This window comes from Myxocyprinus asiaticus, chromosome 13 (genome assembly GCF_019703515.2).
Source record: "Myxocyprinus asiaticus isolate MX2 ecotype Aquarium Trade chromosome 13, UBuf_Myxa_2, whole genome shotgun sequence".
NCBI classification, from domain to species: domain Eukaryota; kingdom Metazoa; phylum Chordata; class Actinopteri; order Cypriniformes; family Catostomidae; genus Myxocyprinus; species Myxocyprinus asiaticus.
In genome coordinates, this window is record NC_059356.1 from 44,299,448 (window position 1) to 44,325,155 (window position 25,708).

Consider the following 25,708-nt stretch of genomic DNA (forward strand, 5'->3'; position numbering starts at 1 on the left):
TCCCCAAAAACCAGAGAGCATCGTTGCACACTATGTTCCCTTACCAGAAACATCTTTATGTCTTCTGAAGTCATTCATGTCAAAAAAGTCAAGTCAAAGCTTTAAAAGCTTTCTCTTTAAAAGAAAAGTTGTTTGTGGTATCTTTCATTCATAATGTGCATGATAAGGATTTTTTTTTATATTTGAGTTTTTAGAAGAAGGTTAAAAATAAACTCTTTTGTATTTTTATTTCTTTTTTTATGTAATTTTATATCTTTCATAATAACATGAAAATGCACAATGTGCAACCTTGTTATGGTGTCGCATGTGATTGAGTCATAAGTGTTCCAATGCTCAGTGGATGAACACCTTTGCCAGTGCCCAAACTCGTTTTCAAAATACAGATTCATAACATAGGAAGCTAGGGGGCGAGATGAGATGCACCCTAAGTCAAGAAATCTGTTATTTTAATGATGCAGAGAAAGTATTGTGTGCATTCATCACCTCTAGACTGGACTACTGTAATGCTTTGCTAGTTGTCTATTTCTCATTATGTCTACTTATAATACAATATAATACAGGAACCTGTAGTAGGAGTTCTCATTAGGGCAGGAACATTTGCGATTCTGGCAACCTGTAAACACTTGCTTAATAATTATTGTTATAAACTAAAATGCCTACAACTACCCAATACTATGGCTCATACATAGGGTTAGAGATTTGAACAACCCCTAACCCTAAGTATTAAATTATGGTGCATAACTCCTCAATGACACCTAAAATCATGTGGCTATCATGTGGCTTGTTGAGAAGAGGTGTGCTATTTCTTTCTGAACAATGGGACTTCAAATAAAAATAATAAAATAAAATAAAATAATACGAATTAAGGGAGGGACCAGAGCTACACCTAGGCACCAGAATATCAAAAAGACATGGGAGTTTTTTTATTTTGGCCAGTTAGCAATCACCTAGCAACCACCTAGAACACCCCAGCAACCACATACTATAGCAACAAGTTAAAACCCACTAAGAAAACATTAGAAACCAAACAAAGAACACTAATATTGTAAAAGTGGCTTTTGCATGAGCAAGCACCACTCATACTTTCATCTGGAAATTTAAAAATCTGATATAGACTACAGTGCCACATATACAGTACAGCTCTGTAATACTAGTGGTTAGACTACCTGACTACCTTAAATAACTCCTGATACCCTGCTGCCTTCTGAGCCTCCCTTAAAACACATTCTTGTCACTTCTGAGCACTGTAAGAACATCTGCTGATGGAAGAGCATTATTTTACAGATCTCCACAGCTGTGGAATTGCCTTATTGCCAATATGAAGAATCAGACATGCTGCCAATATTTAAATCTACAACAAAAACATTCCTGTTCTGTCAAGCATCTAGTTAAGGTAACTCATGCATACAGGCCAACAATATTGCCAGATGGCATCAAGCTGAATTGGGCACCTGAGATGCGGAGGATTTTGGTGAACTGAGATGTTTGGATTGCTGTTTACTCATGTTCTCTAAAGTCTGTTGATGGCCACTGGGAGGATTGGACTCCTCCTCAAAGTCTCTTTTAGGCTAGTTGCCTTAAAGGTCAGCCAGAGTTCACTGATTGATCTGGTTGAGTACCATGCTATCTAATTAACCTTGATGCATAAATACTAATGTGTCCTCCCATCCATTTCTCCTCCCTTTTTTTTTTGCATTGATGTGTGTGTATGTTTAGGCATGCATATTTTTGTACCTTTTCATGGGTTGGTGTCACTAGGACTTTTAATTTCTTCTCATGTTATTTCTATCTCTCTCACACCATACATACAATTTTATATCTCATCCATTACAAATGACTGATTAGCCAACTAGGGTATTCAGTGTGGTTGCCAGGGCATTTCTTCGTGTTGGTATGTGGTTGGTAAGGTGTTTTGGGTGGTTGTTTACTAGTTTAAGTCAAAACAGCAAAACATGCCAAAGTTTAATACTTAGAGATAGGGGTTTGTTCAAATCCCTAACCCTATGTATGAACAATAGTAGTGATGCTTGCCAAACAGCATATTCATACAGGTAAAGATTGTAAGCACACTTTATCAGAGCTTTCTTTATTATATAGTATAAAGTATCTTTATTTCTCTGTTAAAGGCCTTAAACTGGCTCGTAACTCCACACAGTCAATCTGGAAAGTTCTCAAAACAGCAGCACAGTCCTTTTAATAAAGAATTTAATGTGGAAAAGACCTAACCCTGTGAGAAATGTGGAGACAAGTAAGAACATTGCATTTTTAATATGCCAGGGCTGGCTTTCATCTTGTACCGATTTGAATGTGCAATGACTGCCTATAATTATGTGGTACATAATGACAGATTTCACATTTGTTTCTTTTTTCTTGAAAAGAAGTTCTTAAGCTCAGTTTTAAGCTTTTAATGTTCTGGTGTGACTCTGGTGGATCAGCGTTCTGGTATGTGCAGGATCTTGACTGGAGACGTGATCTCCAGGGGTATGACATCATGGGGATGCCCTGAGGCTGTTGTTTTTACATTAGTATCAAATAAAAATTCTCACAATGGGCAACAAATTGTTTCAGCCTCAGTGGGAAAACCTGTTTAACACATTCAGTAAATATGATTTGTGCCTGGGGAGAGAGAAAACACAAACAATCCAATGCAAAGAATTTGCCAAGTTCAGTGGATGTATGGTGTAAAGATCTCTGATGGACTTTCACACATGATAGTTCATTCTTTATCTATTTACTCTGTCTTGACCCAGACTAGGACAGAAATTAAATTGGGGAGAGATGAACAGGATATAAAAAAAATAAAATAAAACAAAATGCACAATAAAACAAACAAAATTAAATAGAAAAGATCAGAACTGAAAAATGTAAATAATAAAACAGAAAATACTGTAAAAATAAATTAACATATTAAGATAGTTCTGTTCTAACAAATCAGAGAATCGAACAGAAGAAATTATAATAGAAAATGATTGAAGAGAACTGAACAAATACAATAGAACAGAACATAATAGAACTGAACCAAATAGAATAGTATAGAACAGAAAAATAGACAAGAACATAATAGAATTGAACAAGTACAATAAAACAGAATGGAATGGAGCAGACAGAAAAATAGACAAGAACAGAACTGAACAAATAATATAGAAAAGAATGAAGGTGAACAAATAGTATAGGGTGGAATATATTGGAAAAGTAAAAAATAGACAAGAAAACCATAGAACTTAAATAGAACAGTACAGAACAGTGAAACAGACAAGAACATAATAGAACTGAAAAAATGTAATAGAATAGAATGGAATAGAATGGAATAGAATGAATAGAACAGAACTGAACAAATATTAAGAATAGAATAAAAGAAAACAGAACAGAAACAGAAAATAGAACAGAAAAACAGGCAACTGAACTGAGTTTAGGACAGAATAGAAGTGATATACAGAACAGAACAAAAAAAAATAATAATAATAAAAAAAAGAATAATAATACAACAGAACTGAACAAATATTAAGAAGAATAAAGTAGAACAAAGAGAACTTAATAGAACTGTACAAATAAAATAGAACAGAAAAACAGACAAGAATAAAATAGAACTGACCAAATAGTAAAGAACAGAATAGAAGTGAACAAATAAAATAGAATAGAACAGAACAGCATAGAATAGAAATAATAGAACAGAACTGAACAAATATTAAGGATAGACTAAAATTGAACAAACAGAACAAAACTGAACTGAACATAAAATTAGACGAATAGAATAGAACTGAACAAATAGTACAGAACAGAATAGAACTGAAAGAACAGAATAGAATAGAACAGAACAGTGCTGAACAAATACAAAGAACAGAATAATTTACAACAAACAGAACATAGAACTGGACAAATAGTAGGGATGTGCGAGACTAGTCGGTTCTGATGCTGCTAGTCGACACTGGAATTACTAGTCGGTTGATATTTCCCCCCATTAAACTGATAATAATTTTTACACATTTACGTTTGGCTTTATATTTTTACAGAGGCTGCACTTAAATTACTGTCATATTAATGTTACATATTTTAAATAGAATTAATAATACAAATATTATAAAAAAAATAAATAAAAAAAAAAGAGGACATCTGGAGCAGATACATACAAAGTTTCATTTCACCTCAGGCTGCGCGTGCATCTTCCCTCTCTCTCGCGGCGCACGCAGGAAAATGTCCTCTCACTAGACAAGCAAACTCAGCAAAGTAGTTATGAAATCACTTCGGTGGTGTGGGAATCGGCTTTCCAAATGTTTGAAAGTCACTAAGGATGTTTTCACATTTGAGTCTTCTTTACATCTGTGCATCTGTGCATTTTCCGCTAAGCAGGCTTTTTCAAGCGCAGGACAGGTGAGTCAAGTCCCGTCTTTCACCAGACCATGTCGACGAGTTAATTTTACTCATCAAAAAATTATGCTTTTGAGCCTAGAAAATAACTGTTTTAGACTAGGTATGCCATTTTTTTTAATCTGCTGATTAAGGAGGCTATTTTCACTTATCTTTGATTCTGTGTGCACGTCATGTTTAGAATACATTAGGTTTATTGCAGGCTACATCACAGGCCTATTTTTTCTAACCTATAGCTACTTTTAACTGTTATTGGTTAACGTTCTTTACCGAACAGCTGTCATATTAGATCAATGGCTAATGCACGACTGCACGTCGTGAAATACACGCAACTTTTCAGCGCATTTCTTTTCTCTCTCATAGATCTGGCTTACCTGTTAATTATTTTCAACAATGTCCTGACTGTTTTAATATGTTAAGTAACTTTTACTTTTACTTTTTTCATTTCCGCTTAGAACAGGCTTTTAATGGTTGTTCCATTGATCCTGCACTATTCATTCAATTGTTTTCAATAAATATGTCTGTTAAATATTTGCTAACATTGATTCAGTGAATGCATGTCATGTTCTATATTTAATGTACAATGATCATAATTCAAGACGAGCACGTCACAGATGAATGCCCCTTTTCAGTGGAATTTAGCATCGGATTTGGAATAGATTAATTATTTTAAATAGGTTGCATAAATCATTTTTTTTTTTACTGTTTTCTGAAGGTTGGTTTCTTTTTAGACTAGTCGACTAGTCGGTTATAAAACTTCCGTTTAAACGAAAGTCAAATTAGTCGTTGCGCACATCTCTAACAAATAGAGTACAATATAACAGAATGAGGGGAGGAAGCACAAACACTCAAAATGCAAAAAATTTGTTAAGTTCCAGCAGATGTATGACACAGCAGAGATGTCTAATTGGTCCTCCATTCTCACACATTATAGACGTTTAAGAGACTCTGATAGCAGCTGTCATGGTATCATGCCATATCACGGATCATCATATTAACCATGGCACAAATTAAGATGGAAAGTTATCCACTGTGAAATCAGTTATTGTGTGACACGCAAAAACATGTTGCACTGACACAACCTAACAAGTAACAAATGTGTGCCAAATGGAGTAGGGATTGAATATGTTAACCTGTGAGAGTACAGATACGGAGAGTAATAAGTGTTTTTCTTTATTTCTCTTGTAGGATTGGTGTAAATTGCCAGAATGTGTTAGTAAGGCAATTTAAGAATGAATTCTCATATGACTGAACTTGCGTTGGTAAATGTATTGGCTTTAGTCCTAAATACTGACGGATTACACAGCATACAAACAGAGCACTTAAACGGCTATTAGGAAATTAAAAAACAAATCTTTCCTTTCTTTATTTGGTTTTAATTTACATTCACCTTTTTTCATCTAAAATTGTGAAATACATGTTTATCATAGCAAGCATCACTAACTAGATAATCTTTCGAAAATGTGAGTGGTGTTTGCCTGTGCAAAACTCACCACCACAATGCTTTATATAGGTGAATGATTTATAGGAATGTTACATAAGTGCAAACATGTAAGCTGAGAAAATCAAGCTCTATGTCAATATATGCCTTCTATTGGTCATGTTTAATGTGTAATTAGACTTGTAGGGTGTATGTGTGAAATCATAAAATGTCCCAAGCCATACAAAGAGGAAGAAAAAGAGAGCTACAAGGACAGTATCTGTTTAGACAAACAACTAACAACTAAGAGATGTGACTTAACAATGACACACAGCTCCCCTGGAGCAGGCAGTGTTTATTCCCAAGCCTCTGTGTGTCACTGTGTGTGTAAACCCTTCTCTGGTTCCCTCGCCTGGATCTAGAGTCTGGGCCTGACCCTGTGTGAAAGTCTGTAGCTTACATTCCAGCACTGAACCGCTGGCCACCCCGCTCTGGGAATCAGGCAGAGGCAGATGAAGAGAGACAGACCGATGTCTTATGCAAAAGTCCAATTCATTTCTTTTTAACTGTGCCTCTGCTCTTTCTTGATCCAAATGAACAGAAGAGGACAGAAATGCAAAATGGGATGGAATGAAGAGAAAAGAAAACAGAACAAAAGGATAGAATAGAACAGAACAAAACAGAACAGGAGAGAATTGAACTCAAATACAACAGAACAGAGTCTCTTCTAGACGATGAACAGAATATACTTCATTTCATTTCATTTAAATATAATAGAGTGAAACTAACTAAATGGAGCTGAACAAAAGTCATCCATTAAATAGAATAGAACAGAATAGAATAAAATAGAATATAACAGAACTGAATAATATGAATAGAGTGGAGCTAAACTACTGGCATACAACGTACGATAGAATAGAATATAATAGAATAGAACACTGTGGCAGCGGGGGCATGGTCGAGCGTCCGTCCGGAGAAAGAGAAAGCGGTAAGAGCGCTTGCACCTGAGCTAGATTATGTGTAACACCTGTCTCTTAATTCCAGTGAGCATGGGGAGAGCGGCATATAAGCAGCCACACCACCAGCAGAGAGGGTGAGAGAGTCTGGCACAAAGGCCACAGTGCTCCTGAAGCTGTTACGTTTAACCTGTTATGTTTATGAAGCTGATGTGTTAAATGCCTACGTGCCTGTGAAGCTGATGAGTTTGTGAAGTTGTAAAGCACCGAAGTGGCCTATTAAAAGTCCTACATGTGCCAGGAAAAACCTGATCCCTGTGTTCTCCTTCCTGCCTGTTGTGAAGCTGTTCTACAAACATAGTACAATAGAACTGAAAAATATTAACAGGATGGAGCTGAACTAATGGTTTACAATAGAATAGAATAGAATAGAATAACATTATTAGAATGTAGCAGAACTAATGGCATACAACAGAAAATAACAGAATATTACTGAATAATATGAATAGAATGGAGCTGAACTAATTGTATAGAATAGAATACAATACAATACAACAGAATAACATGATTAGAATGGAGTTGAACTATTGGTATACAACAGAAAATAATAGAACAGAATTGAATAGAGACACATAGTTTAAATAGAATGGAGCTGAAGTTATGGAAAAGAAAAGAAAGAAAAGAAACAATAATAGAATAAACCTGAAAAATATGAACAGAAAGAAGCTTAACGAATAATAGAATAGAATAGAAGGGAGATTAACTAATGGTAGACAATAGAATAGAATAGAACAGAAAAGAACAAGACTAAACAAATAGTTACAATAGAATAGATCATAACAATTTGAATTGAATAAAAATGAACATACAATAGAACACAACAGAAGAGAAAAGATTAGAACTAAACAAATCCAACAGAAGAGAATAGAACTGAAAAGACTGAATAGAACTATAGATTAGACAATAAATCAAGCAGAACTGAACAAACAGAACAGATGAAAGTAGAATAGTTTCCCTATGACACTTTACCTTCAGACACCAGATTTGCAAGTGTTTCTTTTTTAGTATGTCTAAGTAACTCACACACACCTGGACACAGCAGCAGGTTTCCTACACCTATTCAACACTGGAACACATCTCCTTCCATTGTTCACCAATGACAAATACCTAACTCTACATATGAGCAATAGTAATAGCAATGGTTGTCTAGACAATAGCAATATAGACAGGTAGATCATGTGAGCACAGGCTGGGACCAAGTGGCAGCCATATTAAGGTTAAGAGCACTGAATCACTCAACAACCTTTGGATATTAGTTCAACAACATTCGTGGAGGGTGTTGAGGAGAGCATTACAACAAAAGAGAGACTGTGAAAATATGAGAAAGAACACAAAAGGACAGACTCAGAGGGGAAAAGAACCCCCCTGACTATATCAACTTTATAAATGTGGAGTTAATCAAAATATTGTTCAAAGATCTGGCAGAGAATGAGAAGAATGCTGAATCAGCTCTGCAAGGGGTTTCAAACTCTTAAATGTGTTCTGTTCTGTTGACAGCTGAGTGAGAATGTCAGCTAAATTTTTGTACTTTTAACAATGGGATATGTCGAAAGCAGTGCTTACACACTAGAGAAAGTTCTGACCGAGCACTTGATAGGTCGGAGTGTGTAAAATCCGTTTTGAGAGTTTGGAAAGAACCAGGTAAGTCTGAAATCAATAGGTAATACAGCAAATTGGGTTTCCACAAGTACAACTAGACATATCTGTCTGAAATTCTCATTGGTCAATGGATGCGTATGTCAGAATTCGGCAAAAGTTAGAATGTTCTCAACTTTTGGTTGCATGATGGAGCATCACTCCATCCACTCCATCGTGATGCGTCATTCCAAATGAAATCAACGGATTCCAACGGTTCTCTGATGTAACGTAAACTCTGGTATGTGTGGGCACCCTTAGCAAGTGTCAGGCTCAAACCCCCAAGAGCAAACACAAGTTGCATGGAAAACACCCTGAGGAACCTTGCAAGGACTTTTTCAAGGAACCAAGGAAGAACAGGTCCTCAAAAGCCAGTTATTGTTGAAGGTTGTTCTTCAATAGATACAACCCCTGAGATGATTGATTGCTATACGCACCTCTGTTATAATGAAGAAGTCATCTCCTGGTTCTCCTTGCACTACGATCTTCTCTCCATCTTCAAACTGTACAGGCTCCAGGGCATCAGCCACGGTCAACCTCTCCCACTTATCAAGAGATTCTGCAAGACACGTGTGATGGACGTTGAGGAATAAGACACTTAAAGACACATCAACAAGAAGATTCTTATTTATGAAGCTCTTGTCTTTCTGTCTCAGTGGACCTTGAGACACTAATTGGACAGCTAGAGAAGAACTTGAACTTTGACAAAACAGAATGTACAGTTGAGCTTGAGGACATCCTGTTTACTTGCTACTAAGTAGGGGTGATGGGAAAATCGATACAGTGATGCTATGCTTTTCTCATTTTTTTTATCAATCCACAAAATTCATAATCAGAATTTAAATATTAATGATTCTGTTTATTGAAAAAAATTATGAAGGACACAACATTATACATACAGGTTACAGCCAAATTTAATATGCATCAGGAATTTGTATTAGTGTTGCTGGTGCGACCCACTCCAAGCGGGATTCAAACCGGCAATCCCTAGCATGGAGGCAGATGCGCTAACAATGGGGCTATAAAAGCCACGGCCTCTAACCTCATTGCTAGTGCGTCTCTTAAGGCCAGGAGTGTGAGGTTTACACATTGCACAGCTATCACGTATCAGCTGGATACCGTTATGATCGCACCATCTTCGAATGACCCAAAGATCTGCCTAAAGATTCCCAACCCTACTTCTAAGTGCCTTCAACAAAGCTCTGAATATCTTTTAAAAATTTGATGTCTTCTTCGAGGCAAACTTCTGCAAATCCAGAGATTAGTTCTTCCTCAGACAAAATGTTTATCAAGAAACAAACTGCCAAAAGTACATCCTTGTGCTCATGCACTTCACCACTACATATTCTGAAGCCGTGGCTGTGAGAAGAGAAACCGCCAAAGCCATCATTCAAGACCCGCCACATTCCAGAAACTGTTCCCACCTTCCAGCATCCATCACACAGGCGTACCACACATGAACATGAAGACACTAAACCTGCTGGACTCAAGCACCGCCCACTCCGTTCTCCAGCTGTAAATAATAACGAACGCCTCTGTGGGGATTCACCTTTACTGTTTGCTCTGTCTATCTTCATTTACCATCATCCCATCACATTAGAATGCAGGACAGAGAAAAACAGCAGCTGATTATCACTCTATCAGATAACATTATAATGTTAGCATCTGAATAGTTGGAAGGAGACAGTGTGTGTGTGTGTGTGTGTGTGCATGGCTTAGGTGTGTGTTTGTGTATGTGCATTGGGGCCAGGCTGTCTGCATGCCCCAGACTAATGGTCACTTTATCAGGCTGGCTAAGACATCCTCATGCCTGGGCTGACGTCCACCTGCTTCAGATGTAACATAAGCCGGCATCGAGAGAAAATCAACATTGCATGTCTCAACTAGTAAAAAAAAAAAAGTGTGTATGGTTGTGTCTGTTAACACTGTCCTCTTCTGAGATATTGTAACACAATGCAAAGTAACATAACATTTCGAATCGTAATGCAACGAAACTCAACGTAACACAATGAAACGTAACACAATGAAACGTAACACAATGAAACGTAACTTGTCGAACATAAAATGACGAACGTAACATGACAAATGTAAAAACAAACATCACACAATGTTACATCAGTGTACCATCACACAAGGTAACCTCAAACAAACAATGTAATATCACACAATGCAACATAACACAATGTAATGCAACGTAACAAAACGTAATAAAATGTATCGCAACATAATGCAACGCAACGTAATGCAACGCAACGTAATGCAACGCAACGTAATGCAACGCAACGTAATGCAACATAGCCCAACGTTATGTAAAGCAATGTAATGCAACGCAACGTTATGCAACATAGCCCAACGTTATGTAAAGCAATGTAATGCAACGCAACGTTATGCAACATAGCCCAACGTTATGTAAAGCAATGTAATGCAATGGGAGGTAACACAATGTAACGTAACACAATAAAACGTAACATAACATTAAAACAATACAACACTGCAACAATGTAATGTAACTAATTCAATTAACTGAACATCACGATTCTTTCTGAAACATTTTGGGCCAATTAAAAAAACAATTGCGATTTTAATAAATTGTAATTATTAATAATTCTGCCTAATAAAAAGCATATGCAGGACAAAACATAACGACATGTAAGGCGCATGTGCAGCAGTATATACTGTGGTGCGCCAACACTGTGCAAACAACACTGTCCTCATCAATATATTTCTAGTGGCAGGTTAGAGCATATAATTTAGTATAGCTTTGGTGCAAAATCTTTACACAAAATTTAGAATAAAAGCCACTTTAATTTGCAATCTTGCAAAAAGCAACTTTAATTTGCAAGGTAACACAACACAACATAATGCAACTTAACACAATATAACGTAACACATATTTTAACCATTTGCTGTACCTGAAAAATGTTATAATTTGAGAAGCGGAATGTGAATCGAATTGTTAGGTACCTAAAAATTCCTACCTGCAAACCCAACATAACAAAACATTGTGATTGTCATTGTGAAAGTTTTTGCACAAGCAAGCCATGCTCTTAAAGTGTGAAAACCTCAGAAAACTTTGTGAAGGAATTCTAACCGATTTCACAACAATCGTAAAAATCTAAAACAAACAAAAACATGCCCCCCTCAAAGGCAAGAAGATGAGCAAAGAAAAGAGGTTTGATGAGCGAGAGAGGTGGGTGTTTGAAGACAGGCAGTGACAGGGCTGTGAAACGGAGAACACAGAGTGAAAGAAAAACAGATGAAACCGATAGGAAGAGTGTTTGTTCAGGCATTTAATAACCCCATTTAGAGCGACGAGTGACCTCAGGGTGCTGAAGGACGAGGGGTCACTGCCAAACTGACCATCCTAAGGTCCTTTCCTCTCCCCTCTTTGTCTCTCTCATCAAACAAAACTGCTGGAATGCAAGTCAGGGTGGTATCAGCACTGCGTGCAGCAGCGGTGTCTGTCAATCAAGAGCTAAACTCTTTAAAATAACGTTTTCTGCAGCATCTTAGGTTATATGGTTTGATTCTCTTCTTATGAAAATAATTTTTCCCTGCACAGAGATCTTCAGTTCTTGGGGAGATTCCAGAAGTTCTTGATGGTGCATTATATATTCTTCAGATCAGTTTATTGGATTCTGGGTTCTTAAGGCACCAGCAAATCATGTTTTTATTTAAGGAGCGTTAAAATAAAGAGTTCTTTGTGGAACTTACAGTTTTTCAGGTTACATCAGGTCTTTTTGGTCCTAATTGCAAGGATGCATTTTTAACAGTGTGCAAAGCATCTAGAAGTTATTTCTAGAAATGATTTACATTCAGTGAGCTTCATTTATGAAAAAGAGCAGAACAAATTTCTGTGTAAACTGTTCGTAAAAACCATTCTTGCGTAGGTTGCTTTTCTACGTTGTGCACTTGCTTCATGAGTGAAGTGCTCGAATGATGTGAGCATTTACTTAAGAATGGTTTTACGAAACAGTTTGCACAGAAATTCGTTCTGCTCATGTCTCATGAATGAGATGCTTGCATGAATGCGACAATTTCCACAAGAATGAATGAGGCTGAGCATACGCATACCAGTGTTCATTTTCACAGTTTTTTTTATTTTGGCCATAATTTTTGTCTTTTGAAGAAAATGTCCTTTTAATTTAGTCAATATTTCATCATGTCATATTCATTCAATTTAGAGAATTTTACTCTGACTAAAATGGCATTTCATTTTAGTCTGCAAAAATAGCATATTGTAGCTGACAATAATGAAATCAACAAGTCATATTTTCATCAACGGTATGTTTGAACTAAAACCGTTTGATTATCGTCATGATGAGCCTGTTTCATCCCGTGTTCTTAATAGTTAACAAAATAAATAAACTTTAATCAACAAACATTTTCGTCAGTACATGGGTGCATCTAATGCATCTCAGCATGGTGAAGTATCTTTTGATAGAACTCTAGTAAAGTTCTTTATCACTTACCAAGTATAGACACCTTACTGAGAAACTCTTCGTACATCTTCCTTTTCCTCAACGTGCTCCCCTGAATAAAACATTGATGCAACAGTTAAAAGACATGTGGAGGACATGCTTCAGGTACTGTAGCAGAAACTTCTGCCCCCTTATCAGACTTCATGGTATAAGAATAAGAAACAGGGCACTGAGAACAAAGCCAGGGGACTTTCCTCAAACATGGCTCAAGAAACAGTAAAAACATTCAGATTAAAGGAAAGTTTTGGCTTCCTTCTCCTTTGTTCCTAGTCTTGTCTTTTTTCAGTTCTGTCTCTCTCTGACACTCAAATCAAAACAAAATCCCCTAGTGATCTCACATGCTCAAATTTGCCATGATACTCAAGTTTGCAACCTAAAGTAACAGATTTCAATATGAATATTTCTCACCAAATTCTTCTAAAACCAAATTATAAGCTAAGCTATATTAACTGCATCCGTTAATGTTATCAACTCTTTATTCTTACTCTAGGTCCACAATTGATCATCAATTTGTGTCTCTTTATCTCCTATAAGGAATTTTAGGAGAAACATCTGAGACAAAGTTTATACTGGAAACATAACTCAGTGAAATTTGAAAGAGCAACCTCTGAGCAAAAGACAGCCTAACTTTATTAAATAAACTTCCTGCAAATCCGAGTCAATTATACATACTATACATAAATGTTCAGCCCCTGACTGACCGACCGTGAAGAGCTTCCCTCTTACGAGGTCAGTGACCTCTCCACCTCTCGTGTTTGAGAAGATACAAAAAAAACATCATGACATCTCAGTTGCCCTCCAGTCAAGAAGTAAGGGGTGACATCATGATCTACAGCGTTCTGATCAGTGTTGGTCAGGCTTAACGGATTAGTTAAGAATCACACGTTTTTTGTCATGTGCTTATGTTTATGCGTAAGTGCCGTTTACATGGTTTTTTTTTTATTTAATTTTTTTATCCCCTTTTCTCCCAATGTTGGAATGCCCAATTCCCACTACTTTAGTAGGTCCTTGTGGTGGCGCGGTTACTCACCTCAATCCAGATGGCGGAGGACAAGTCTCAGTTGCCTCTGCTTCGGAGACTGTCAGTCCGCACATCTTATCATGTGGCTCGCTGTGCACGACACCACGGAGACTCACAGCATGTGGAGGCTCATGCTACTCTCTGCGATCCACGCAAAACTTACCCCATTGAGAGCGAGAACCCCTAATCGCGACCACAAGGAGGTTACTCCATGTGACTCTAATCTCCTTAGCAACCAGGCCAATTTGTTTGCTTAAGAGACCTGGCTGGAGTCACTCAGCACGCCCTGGATTCGATCTCGCTACTCCAGGGGTGGTAGTCAGCGTCAATTATCGCTGAGCTACCCAGGCCTCCTACGCCGTTTACATGTTTTTGAAGAGTGCGCATGTGTGTATGTGCTCAAGTGCGTCGGGGGTACCCCGAAGTCTAAAACCCATCTATTGCAGCGAATGCAGGCTATCTGTCACACTACACAGTGTATGCCTCTTTCCTGTCTTCAGCAGCTTTCTCGCATTAAACGGCTTTCTAGTGTATGTGTAAATGAGCTTTTATTATTTAATATTCGTGGAAGTCATTACTCCAGCCCCTGCCTAACACCATTAACGACATCTCTATGTTGTTGAACCAACACAGTTCGAATGATGGATGTGCGACATAGTTACTAGGGCTGCAGGAAACAGTTGTGAATAGTTAGTTTATTTCTCCAACAATGCATTGTACTGTGGTGGTTAAGTCGTGAGTAACAGTGTTGTATGGGAAATGCACCCCTGGATAGCATAACTCAGATAATTTGGACAAATTTGGTGAGAAATGTATGACTCTGATTTTCGAATGCAGACTTCTGTATCTCGGCACATTTGACCACAATTTGAGACATTGTTGAGATCTCTTCTGAAACTCTAGATGAGATACATGTGGATAAAGATACAGACTAAATAGGCTCCAGACACTGCTTTGGACATGGAATATAACACATTTTATACAGCTTTATGAATAACTGACATCTTAAATTGACTGCAGTCACACACACAAGCAAATAATTTATTGCCTTAATTAGGAGCAGCTCAGCATAGCTGAACTGTGACAGTCTGTCTCCCTTCTCTCAGAACTGTGTGTGCATGTGTGTATGTGCACGTTTCAGAGTAAGTTTGCATTATATATGCGTGTTTGCATAAGAAAGAGAAGACCACACCAATAAAGAAAGATAAACAAAGAGACAGCCTGACAGTCAATTTCTTTGAATATTTTCAAATAAAAATTAACGGGGACTGACTCTATCAAGCTCCAAAAATGACAACAACAAAAAAAAAAGCACAATATAAGTATCATAAAGTAGTCCATAAAACTTGCAAGCTTTATTTAAAGTTTTCTGAAGCCAAATGGTCATTTTGTGCAAGAAACCATTAAGTAAACTTGGCACAATGCGTTCGAATTTGGCACGTATTGGTGTCGTATTTGAATACGACTACGATTTCAGAGCTAAGGGGGAGAGGATTTTCATCGAAAAATTACTTTTGGTCTGTTCCACACATATCGTTTGGCTTTACAAGACTTTTATGCTGCCTTTTTTTCCTATTTGAAAAGAGGATGTCCTTTTATGTTCCAGTGAAGAAAGAAAGTCATACAGGTTCATAATAACAAGAGGGTAACAAAATATTGACAGAATTGTAATTTTTGCCTGAAATATCCATTTAATTTCAAGGCTTTGAAGAATATCTCACCCCATATTTAATCGTAATTTAATTAAGCTACATATAACACTTTTTCTGCCTGCAGAATATATTTCTGGTGAGTGTAAAATAACTTTTTATGACGTGAAATGTGCATGTATTGATTGTTAAGAAATGTGCTCTGCTCTCAGGGAAAGAATGCAGTGATTACATTTGGAAGTCGATTCCAATAAGAATACCAATAAAACTAAAAGCACAGTGCCTACTACAGCGGCAGCGCTAATATACAAGTCAAACATTCAAATGAGTTGAGCCAATGAGTCAACTATTAATATTTACTGCATAGTTTGAACAAAAAATGTATATGCGTGGTTGGTGGTCAGTTTAGGCATGTAATGTGAGAGTGTGAGAGTGTTTATACCATGAGGATGCGCCGGTAGCTGTCTCTGTCTATGCCCCACAGTTTTAGGTCAGTCTTGGCTTTAACTGTAGCAGCTCGTGGAGTACCGTATATCAGAGCCAACTCTCCAAAACTGCCACCCTCTCCAATACTGGTCACCCATTCACTGTTAACATACACCTGAGGAGAGTGAGAAAAAAAATGACCATAACATAATGCTGTTGTTTCTTAAATACATTTTAATACATCACTTCTATGTTTTATTAAAGACAACATGAAATTACTTTCGCAATGCATTTAGCTGCTGTAATGTGACATATTTACAAGTGAAGCTATAAATAATGTAGGGCGAGACATCAGGATTTGACTGAATTGTGGACATGGGTAAAACATGTTAGGCTTTGACATTATTGGTTTAAATAATTTTTCCCTACCCATGTGGCCTTGTTTTCAGCAAACTGAAAAAAGTTGCTTCAGAGGTGGAGAAATTATTGTGGTGAATCTCAAGAAGAAATGTCTGGATATAGTTAATAAAAAAAAAAATAATAATAATAAAAAAAAACATATATATTGCACGTACTGTTTATTTTAAAGCCTATTTTTTAAGACCATTAATGTTTTGCATTCTGTCATTATTTTAATGCCAATTAAGCGCATTTCCCACCAAATTCTCTTTATTGTACTACAGAAATAAATAGTAATTAAATAGTTATTATCATTTATATAATCTAAGTCAGCCTTAACTTAATTCAGTAAAAAAATACTACCATAATGTGGTATAAATAAAAATACTTTACAATTAATTTACCAAATAATAAATAATTGCTTTCCCCATTAAAGTAACAAAATAATTTATATATATATTTGTTTGTTTTTCGCACTAAAGTAATAAAAAATAAATCCAAAATATATCACTGCTTTTTGGCATTAAAGTAACAAAAAAAAAATGTAATAATATATCACTGCTTTTTTACATTGAAGTAACAAATATATAGCACTGCAGAGTGATATTGCATAGTGAGGATGTCTTCAAAAATAATGCCATAATTAGTTTTCATTTATCAATTAACATCATACAAAGTCCAGTAAACATAAAAATCTAAATCAATATTCGGTGTGACTACCTTTGCCTTTTAAACAGCCCCAATTCTCCTAGATACACCTGGACACAGTTTTTCTTGGTTGTTGGCAGATAGGATGTTCCAAGCTTCTTGGAGAATTCACCACAGTTCTTCTATCTGTTTAGGTTGTCTCAGTTGCTTCTGTCTCTATATGTAATCTCAGACTGACTCGATGTTCAGTGGGGGGCTTTGTGGGGGCAATGTCATCTCTCGCAGAGCGACCTGTTCTTCTATTCTAATCTTTACTATTTGCAAAAGTAATGTTTGGGAGTCTAAAATGTATTTTTCCTATTGACACACTAAAGCTGAAGATATAAATAATCATCTTATGACAAAGGTTTTTGTAAAACATCTTTAGTGCCTAAAACTTTTGCACAGTACTGTATATACAGTTGTTGAAGAAATTTACATACACTTAGGTTGAAGTCATTAAAACTCCACTGATTTAATATTAGCAAACTATAGTTTGGCAAGTCGTTTAGGACATCTTCTTTGTGCATGACACAAGTAATTTTTCAAACAATTGTTTACCGACAGATTGTTTCACTTTTAATTGACAATATCACAAATCCAGTGGGTCAGAAGTTTACATACATTAAGTGAACTGTGCCTTTAAGCAGCTTGGAAAATTCCAGAAAAAGGTGTCAAGCCTTTAGACAATTAGACAATTAGCTTCTGATAAGAGGTGTACTGAACTGGAGGTGTACCTGTGGATGTATTTTAAGGCCTACCATTAAACTCAGTGTCTCTTTGCTTGACATCATGGTAAAATCAAAATAAATCAGCCAAGACTTCAGAAAATAATTGTGGACCTCCACAAATCTGGTTCATCCTTGGGAGCAATTTCCAAATGCCTGAAGGTACCACATTCATCTGTACAAATAATGGTACACAAGTATAAACACCATGGGACCACGCAGCAATCATACCGCTCAGGAAGGAGACGCATTTTGTGTCCTAGAGTTGAACGTAGTTTAGTCTGAAAATTGCCAATAAATCACAGAACATCAGCAAAGGACCTTGTGAAGATGCTGGAGGTAGACAAGTGTCTAGATCCACAGTAAAACCTGAAAGGCTGTACAGCAAGGAAGAAGCCTCTGCTCCAAAACCGCCACGAAAAAGCCAGACTACAGTTTGCAAGTGCACATGGGGACAAAGATCATACTTTTTGGAGAAATTTCCTCTGGTCTGATGAAATAAACATTTAACTTTTTGGCCATAATGACCATCGTTATGTTTGGAGGAAAAAGGGTGAGGCTTGCAAGTCGAAGAACACCATCCCAACCATGAAGCATGGGGGTGGCAGCATCATGTTGTGGGGGTGCTTTGCTGCAGGAGCAACTGGTGCACTTCACAAAATAGATGGCATCATTAGGAAGGAAAATTATGTGTATATATTCAAGCAACATCTCAAGACATCAGCCATGAAGTTAAATTGCGGTCACAAATGGGTCTTCTAAATGGACAATGACCCCAAGCATACTGTACCTCCAATGTCGTGGCAAAATGGCTTAAGGACAACAAAGTCAAGGTATTGGAGTGGCCATCACAAAGCCCTGACCAATCCGATAGAACATTTGTGGGCAGAACTGAAAAAGCATGTGCGAGCAAGGAGGCCTACAAACCTGACTCAGATACACCAGTTCTGTCTGGAGGAATGGGACAAAATTCCAGCAACTCATTGTGAGAAGCTTGTTGAAGGCTACCCAAAATGTTTGACTCAAGTTAAACAATTTAAAGACAATGCTACCAAATACTAACAAATTGTATGTGAACTTCTGACCCACTGGGAATGTGATGAAAGAAAAGCTGAAATAAATCATTCTCTACTATTATTCTGACAGTTGACATTCTTAAAGTAAAGTTATGATCCTAACTGACCTAAGACAGCCTTACCTTCTTCCCATCCTGCTGCCATCTCTTCCCCAGGTAATTGACACACATGCACCCAGCAGTCTACATGATCTAAAAGAAAACATGATTCATCTGACCAGGCCACCTTCTTCCACTGCTCCATGGTCAAGTTCTGACACTCAAGTGCCCATTGTAGGCACTTTCGGCAGTGGACAGGGGTCAGCATGGGCACTTTGACCGATCTGTAGCTACACAGCCCCATATGCAGCAAGCAGCGATGCACTGTGTGTTACAACACCTTTCTATCATGGCCAGCATTAAGTTTTTCAGCAATTTGTGCTCCAGTAGCTCTTCTGTGGGATCGGACCAGACGGGCTAGCCTTCGCTCCCCACGCACAATGAGCCTTGGGCACCCATGACCCTGTTGCCAGTTCACCGGTTGTCCTTGTCAAAGTCACTCAGATCCTTACACTTGCCCATTTGTCCTACTTCCAACACATGAAATTCAAGAACTGACTGTTCACTTGCTGCCTAATATATCTGACCCCTTGACAGGTGCCATTGTAATGATATAATTAATGTTATTCACTTCACCTGTCAGTGGTTTTAATGTTGTGGCTGATCAGTGTTATATATATATTAGTTGTGGTCAAAAGTGTGCATACCCTGGCAGAAACTGTGAAATTTTGGCATTGATTTTAAAAATATGACTGATCATGCAAAAAAAACAAACCAAAAAAAAACACTGTCTTTTAAGGATAGTGATCATATGCAGCCATTTATTATCATATAGTTGTCTGGCTCCTTTTTAAATCATAATGATAACAGAAATCACCCAAATGGCCCTGATCAAAAGTTTACATACCCTTGAATGTTTGGCCTTGTTACAGACACACAAGGTGACACTTTTTAAATTGCAATTAGTGTCTGTGTATAAATTGTCAATGAGTTTGTTAGCTCTCATGTGGATGCACTGAGCAGGCTAGATACTGAGCCATGGGGAGCAGAAAAGAACTGTCAAAAGACCTGCGTAACAAGGTAATGGAACTTTATAAAGATGGAAAAGGATATAAAAAGATATCCAAAGTCTTGAAAATGCCAGTCAGTACTGTTCAATCACTTATTAAAAGTTAAGGGATCTCTTGATACCAAGCCAAGGTCAGGTAGACCAAGAAAGATTTCAGCCACAACTGCCAGAAGAATTGTTCGGGATACAAAGAAAAACCCGCAGGTAACCTCAGGAGAAAAAGATGGTGTGGTTGTTTCAAGGAGCACAATACGACGATACTTGAGCAAAAATGAGCTGCATGGTCAAGTTGCCAGAAAGAAGCCTTTACTGTGCCTATGCCACAAAAAAGCCCGGTTACAATATGCCTGACAACACCTTGACACGCCTCACAGCTTCTAGCACACTGTCATTTGGAGTGACGAGACCAAAATAGAGCTTTATGGTCACATCCACGAGCACTATGTTTGGAGAGGGGTCAACAAGGCCTATAGTGAAAAGAATACCATACCCACTGTGAAGCATGGTGGTGGCTCACTACTGTTTTGGGGGGGGGTGTGAGCTCTAAAGGCACGGGGAATCTTGTGAAAATTGATGGCGAGATGAATGCAGCATGTTATCAGAAAATACTGGCAGACAATTTGCATTCTTCTGCTCGAAAGCTGCGCATGGGATGCTCTTGGACTTTCCCAGCACGACAATGACCCTAAGCACAAGGCCAAGTTGACCCTCCAGTGGTTACAGCAGAAAAAGGTGAAGTTCTGGAGTGGCCATCACAGTCTCCTGACCTTAATATCATCGAGCCACTCTGGGTAGATCTCAAACATGCGGTTCATGCAAGACGACCAAAGACATTGCATGACTTGGAGGCATTTTGCCAAGACGAATGGGCAGCTATACCACCTGTAAGAATTTGGGGCCTCATAGACAACTATTACAAAAGACTGCACGCTGTCATTGATGCTAAAGGGGGCAATACACAGTATTAAGAACGAAGGGTATGCAGACTTTTGAACAGGGGTCATTTCATTTTTTTCTTTGTTGCCATGTTTTGTTTTATGATTGTGTTATTCTGTTATAACCTACAGTTGAATATGAATCCCATAAGAAATAACAGAAATGTGTTTTGCCTGCTCACTCATGTTTTCTTTAAAAATGGTACCTATATTACCAATTCTCCAAGGGTATGCAAACTTTTGAGCACAACTGATTATATATATATATATATATATATATATATATATATATATATATATATATATATATATATATATATATATATATACACACATACACACACACACATACATATACACAAACACATACATATACACACACGTATGCACTGCATATAATTATTTTTTAATTCATATAACAATTAACAATAATAAATAATTGTTTTTGCATTATAGTAACAAAACATTACATATCATTTCATTGCATTAAATTAACAAAGACTAATAATAATATATATTTGTTTTTTTTAAAGAAAAAACAAATAAATAAAAATATATAATTGTATTTTCTCATTTAAGTAACAAAAATATATTAATGGTGCAAAAACAGGTTTCATTTTCTTTATGCAAAATATAATTTATTTGTTGCTTTTAATTTTGAGGTGAAATATGCCATGGACATATTCTTGACAGGTTTCGTAGGATTCATCTTATTACATTTAGATGAAAATTATGAAAACAAACACGTTTTGTCTTTAGACAATGTGCATAAGACCATAATAAGACCAGGGACATTTATTATGAAAGTAAATAGGGCCAATACTGTTTTCATGTTATCTTTAAGGATTGTTTAAATTCTCATTTCATCTTGACAGTCAAGGGCATTCATATTCCTTCTATCTTCCTAAACTGGTCTGATTCCTCTACGGTTTCTCAAGAGGAATCAGATAATATGTCCACCTTGAGACTCTCTCTGCTGTTTCATCTTTCATTCTGGCATAACCACAAGATGCTACTGAGGTAGACCAAGAATATCTCACTCAATCAGCGTGTGTGTGTGTCGCTGTATGTTTTTTTTAACAGCCACACACAAAGAGCCTCTTTCTCATTTTGTACAAAGGCTGGTGTGGTTTCACATGCCGACACACAATCCACTTGTTGATTTTATGAGAGGTGATTAAAAAATGCGAACACATGGGGCAGAAATAAGCACTCATCTTCTGTCGTGCCCGGGCCAGGCATTCTGCCAGCCATCCGAAACACATTCCACAGGTATCTATGCTCTCCAGACTGGCCACTGGAACAGGTTTGGGTCACAGCCCATGAGCAGATGAGGCCAACATATCAACTCAGGTGAGAGATTGTGCTTTTAATATGGTATTGATATGTTGTTGCTAGTAAGCTTTCTGTCTGAATATTTGGGTTTGTTTTGGACTTCAAGTCAACATGAAATCAAAATTGAACCTATTTACTTTCTTAATGCACTTTGCTGTTCGTTTTGTGCATGATACATCCAACATGATCACACGGGAAGTTGGCATGCAGTTTTCGAAAGTTCTGGTACCCTAGGATTGGCGAAAGTATGCCGAATCACTGACTTGTGACATTTCTCACCAGACATTTTTGCATCAGTTTCAATGCGTTCACCTTCCCACGTGGCTTGACTAGCAGCACATTGCGTCAGCAGCGTGAGAGACCCGGGTTTGTATCCACACTGAAACCAGGAAGTGACCGTGTTTGCTTAATCAGTGACGAGCGTGATTCGGCTGTTGCACTTTTCCCCCTAACATTTCATTTTTACTGCACTAATGGTTAGGTTTGGGTTGTAGTGTACAGTCCATAAAATATGCATTCCTCTTCACTGTATTACATCCTGTATAGCTGAAAGGAACTCACTTCACAACTAGCTTTTGGTGACCTCTCCTGGACATAAATGGCGCTGACACGCGCTTATACGCGCTTATACGCCCTCCGAAACTTTTAGCTAAAGAAATGTCATCCTACTCTTTCCGATTTCATTGTGAGATCAGGCTGATTCATCGATGAACGTTATTCCAAATAAAACAAATCTTCTATAATAATGAAACGACACTCCTTTTCTGCCAACATCACACAGGCCAAATGGGCTATTGGATCGGTATTCATTATCGGTATTCTTTAGAGCATGTGAGCGGAGTGGAGTAAGTTGTCGTTCCGCTCAAATATTTGCTTAGGGGTGTGTTTGCTCAACTCCAGTTTAAAAGTCAGCACCAACTTCTCATGAGCTACCCAGTTTCCAATGGATAAATCAGGTCCAGCCCAATATTTTTTCTTATTGAATATCCTATTTCACTCAGACATACTGTACATTACATTACAGATGTAAAACAGTTTGCAAATAATTGGCAATTGCATTGCATTGCTACAGTATGCAGTTGCTAAAACGTTCTGAGGGCTTAATGCATTGTTATGTGGTTTCTAGTATGCCGTAAGTGACTACTAGGTGATTATACTTTCGAAACATTGTTATATGTGAATACTCCGGGGTCAATAGCTCAATCGACAGCATTTGTGGCATAATGTTGATTACCTTCTGTCCCGCCTTTTCTTTAAAAACAGCAAAAATTGATGTTAAAGTGAGCCACTTACAATAGAAGTGAATAGGGCAAATTTTTGGATGTTTTAAAACACAGAAATGTGGAGCTTATAATTTTTATAAAGCACTTACATTAATTATTCTTTGAAACTTGTGTATTATCTGAGATTTAAAAGTTGTTTAAATCACGTTTTTACTGTCATTTTAGGGTTTCCGGCATTACGTCGTCATGGTAACGAACAGTAAAATAAGATATAACATTTACAATTACATTTATTCATTTAGCAGATGCTTTTATCCAAAGCGACTTACAAAAGAGGAATAATACATCATAAGCGATTCATCTTAAGGAGACAGTGGTACGAAAAGTGCTGCATTACAAAGTTTCAGAATAATATTATCCAAGACAGATTAGAGTACAACAAGAATATATATAATATATAGAATAAAATAATGTCTTTTTTTCTTATGAACGAATGGTGTGGTGCTCATGGAAAAGATGTGTTTTTAGCAGTTTTTTGAAGACAGAGAGTGAGTCTGCTTAGGAAAGTCATTCCACCAACATGGTGTGATGAAACCGAAAGTCTGGGAAAATGTTTTGGTGCCTCTTTGTGTTGGTACAACAAGGCGCCGCTCATTAGCCGACCACAGGCTTCTGGTGGGAACGCAGCTCTGCAGAAATGATTTTAGGTACTCTGGAGCAGACCCAGTGTCTGTTCTGTATGCCAGCATCACAGCCTTTCATTTGATATGTGCATCAACCAGCAGCCAGTGAAGAGAAACAAGGAGTGGTGTAACATGCGCTCTCTTTGATTCATTAAAGACCAAACGTGCTGCTGCATTCTGCATTGTTTATCCATCAGCTCACAATTAGGCTACTTTAGTTAGGTCTGCCGGAACCAAAAACATTTATCATGATCTATACATTTGCAAAAAATTTAATGGCATCTAAGCTAATATTATTCTATTTGTTTCCAGGGGATTCATATCCTGAGGTCACCAGAGCCGGCCAGATCCAGCTCCATTCCTGCTTCGTGTTGGAACTCCACGGCTACGTGTCTCTGAGTGATGACAACTAAATGCAGCCGGTGCCAGCCAGACATCACTTCAGTCTATTACGATGGACATCAGAGGATGAACTCCAACCATAAGACATGGGATACTTCATATGCTACTGCCTGAACCTTGGACTTAGGATAGACCCCACCTAACCTCACTGAAATGACCTGCCGGTTGCACTGCGATGCACGTCATTGATCTCTGCCTACATCACCTCGGTCTAATGATGGACTACACTCTTATAATGGAATACATAGACTATCAATTAATTGCCAACAAAAGCCCTCATCAGCCAACTAACAAAGGACAGTGCATCTATGTGAACTTCTGCAGTTAATCCAGGATGGACTTCTAAGACATTAATCATTAATCTTACAGTTCATACAAAATCTTTGTTTAAACACTGACCCTTAACACTTAATTAGTTTACAAATTTTAAATCACGACTTGCACTGCACATAAATAACTAATATTGGCATTATATTCATGCTGTTTAGCCAGAGGGGAACTGTCCCCACAGTGAGCCTGGTTTCTCCTAAGATGATTTTTCTCCATTAATCAACATCTTATGGAGTTTTGTGTTCCTTGCCACAGTCGCCTTCGGCTTGCACACTGTGGCTCTGAATGCAACTATTATTAAATTATTTATTTTTAAACACAATTTACAATCATATATAATCAAACTACACACTGATGACTTTAAGACTTTACAGATATTACAGTTTAATTTTCTGTTAATGCATGATTTTCTGTAAAGCTGCTTTGAAACGATACATGTTGTGAAAAGCGCTATACAAATAAAAATGACTTGACATGACTTGGATCATTTGTAGGGGCCAAATTGCGCATGCAGGGAGGCCTGCAATGAGAGTGTTACAGTAATCCAGCCTAATTATGACAACTGACTGAACAAGAAATTGTGTGGCATGTTCAAAGATGAAGGGCCTTATTTTCCTGATATTGTAGAGTGTAAATCTACATGATCTTGCTGTCTTTGAGAGGTGGTCTGTGAAATTTGGTTATCAATGGTTATCCCTAGATATAACTTTACACAGAAAAGGTTAGTAAGTGATTTTATAAACACTAAAATCATGTTAACATGCATTTTGTTTACGTCTTGTGGCTATTC

General features: G+C 37.4%; 1 protein-coding gene across 1 annotated transcript in view; it reads right to left on the reverse strand.

The window, feature by feature from the left end:
* Positions 1-25,708, reverse strand: part of LOC127450256 (cAMP-dependent protein kinase type I-beta regulatory subunit-like) — a 79,379-nt gene that overhangs the window by 12,377 nt on the left and 41,294 nt on the right. The window contains exons 7-9 of the mRNA XM_051714209.1: positions 16,030-16,188; positions 12,909-12,969; positions 8,874-8,995 (exon numbers count right to left, since the gene is read on the reverse strand). Coding sequence (XP_051570169.1) covers positions 8,874-8,995; positions 12,909-12,969; positions 16,030-16,188 — 342 coding nt within the window. The remainder of the gene's footprint in view (positions 1-8,873; positions 8,996-12,908; positions 12,970-16,029; positions 16,189-25,708) is intronic.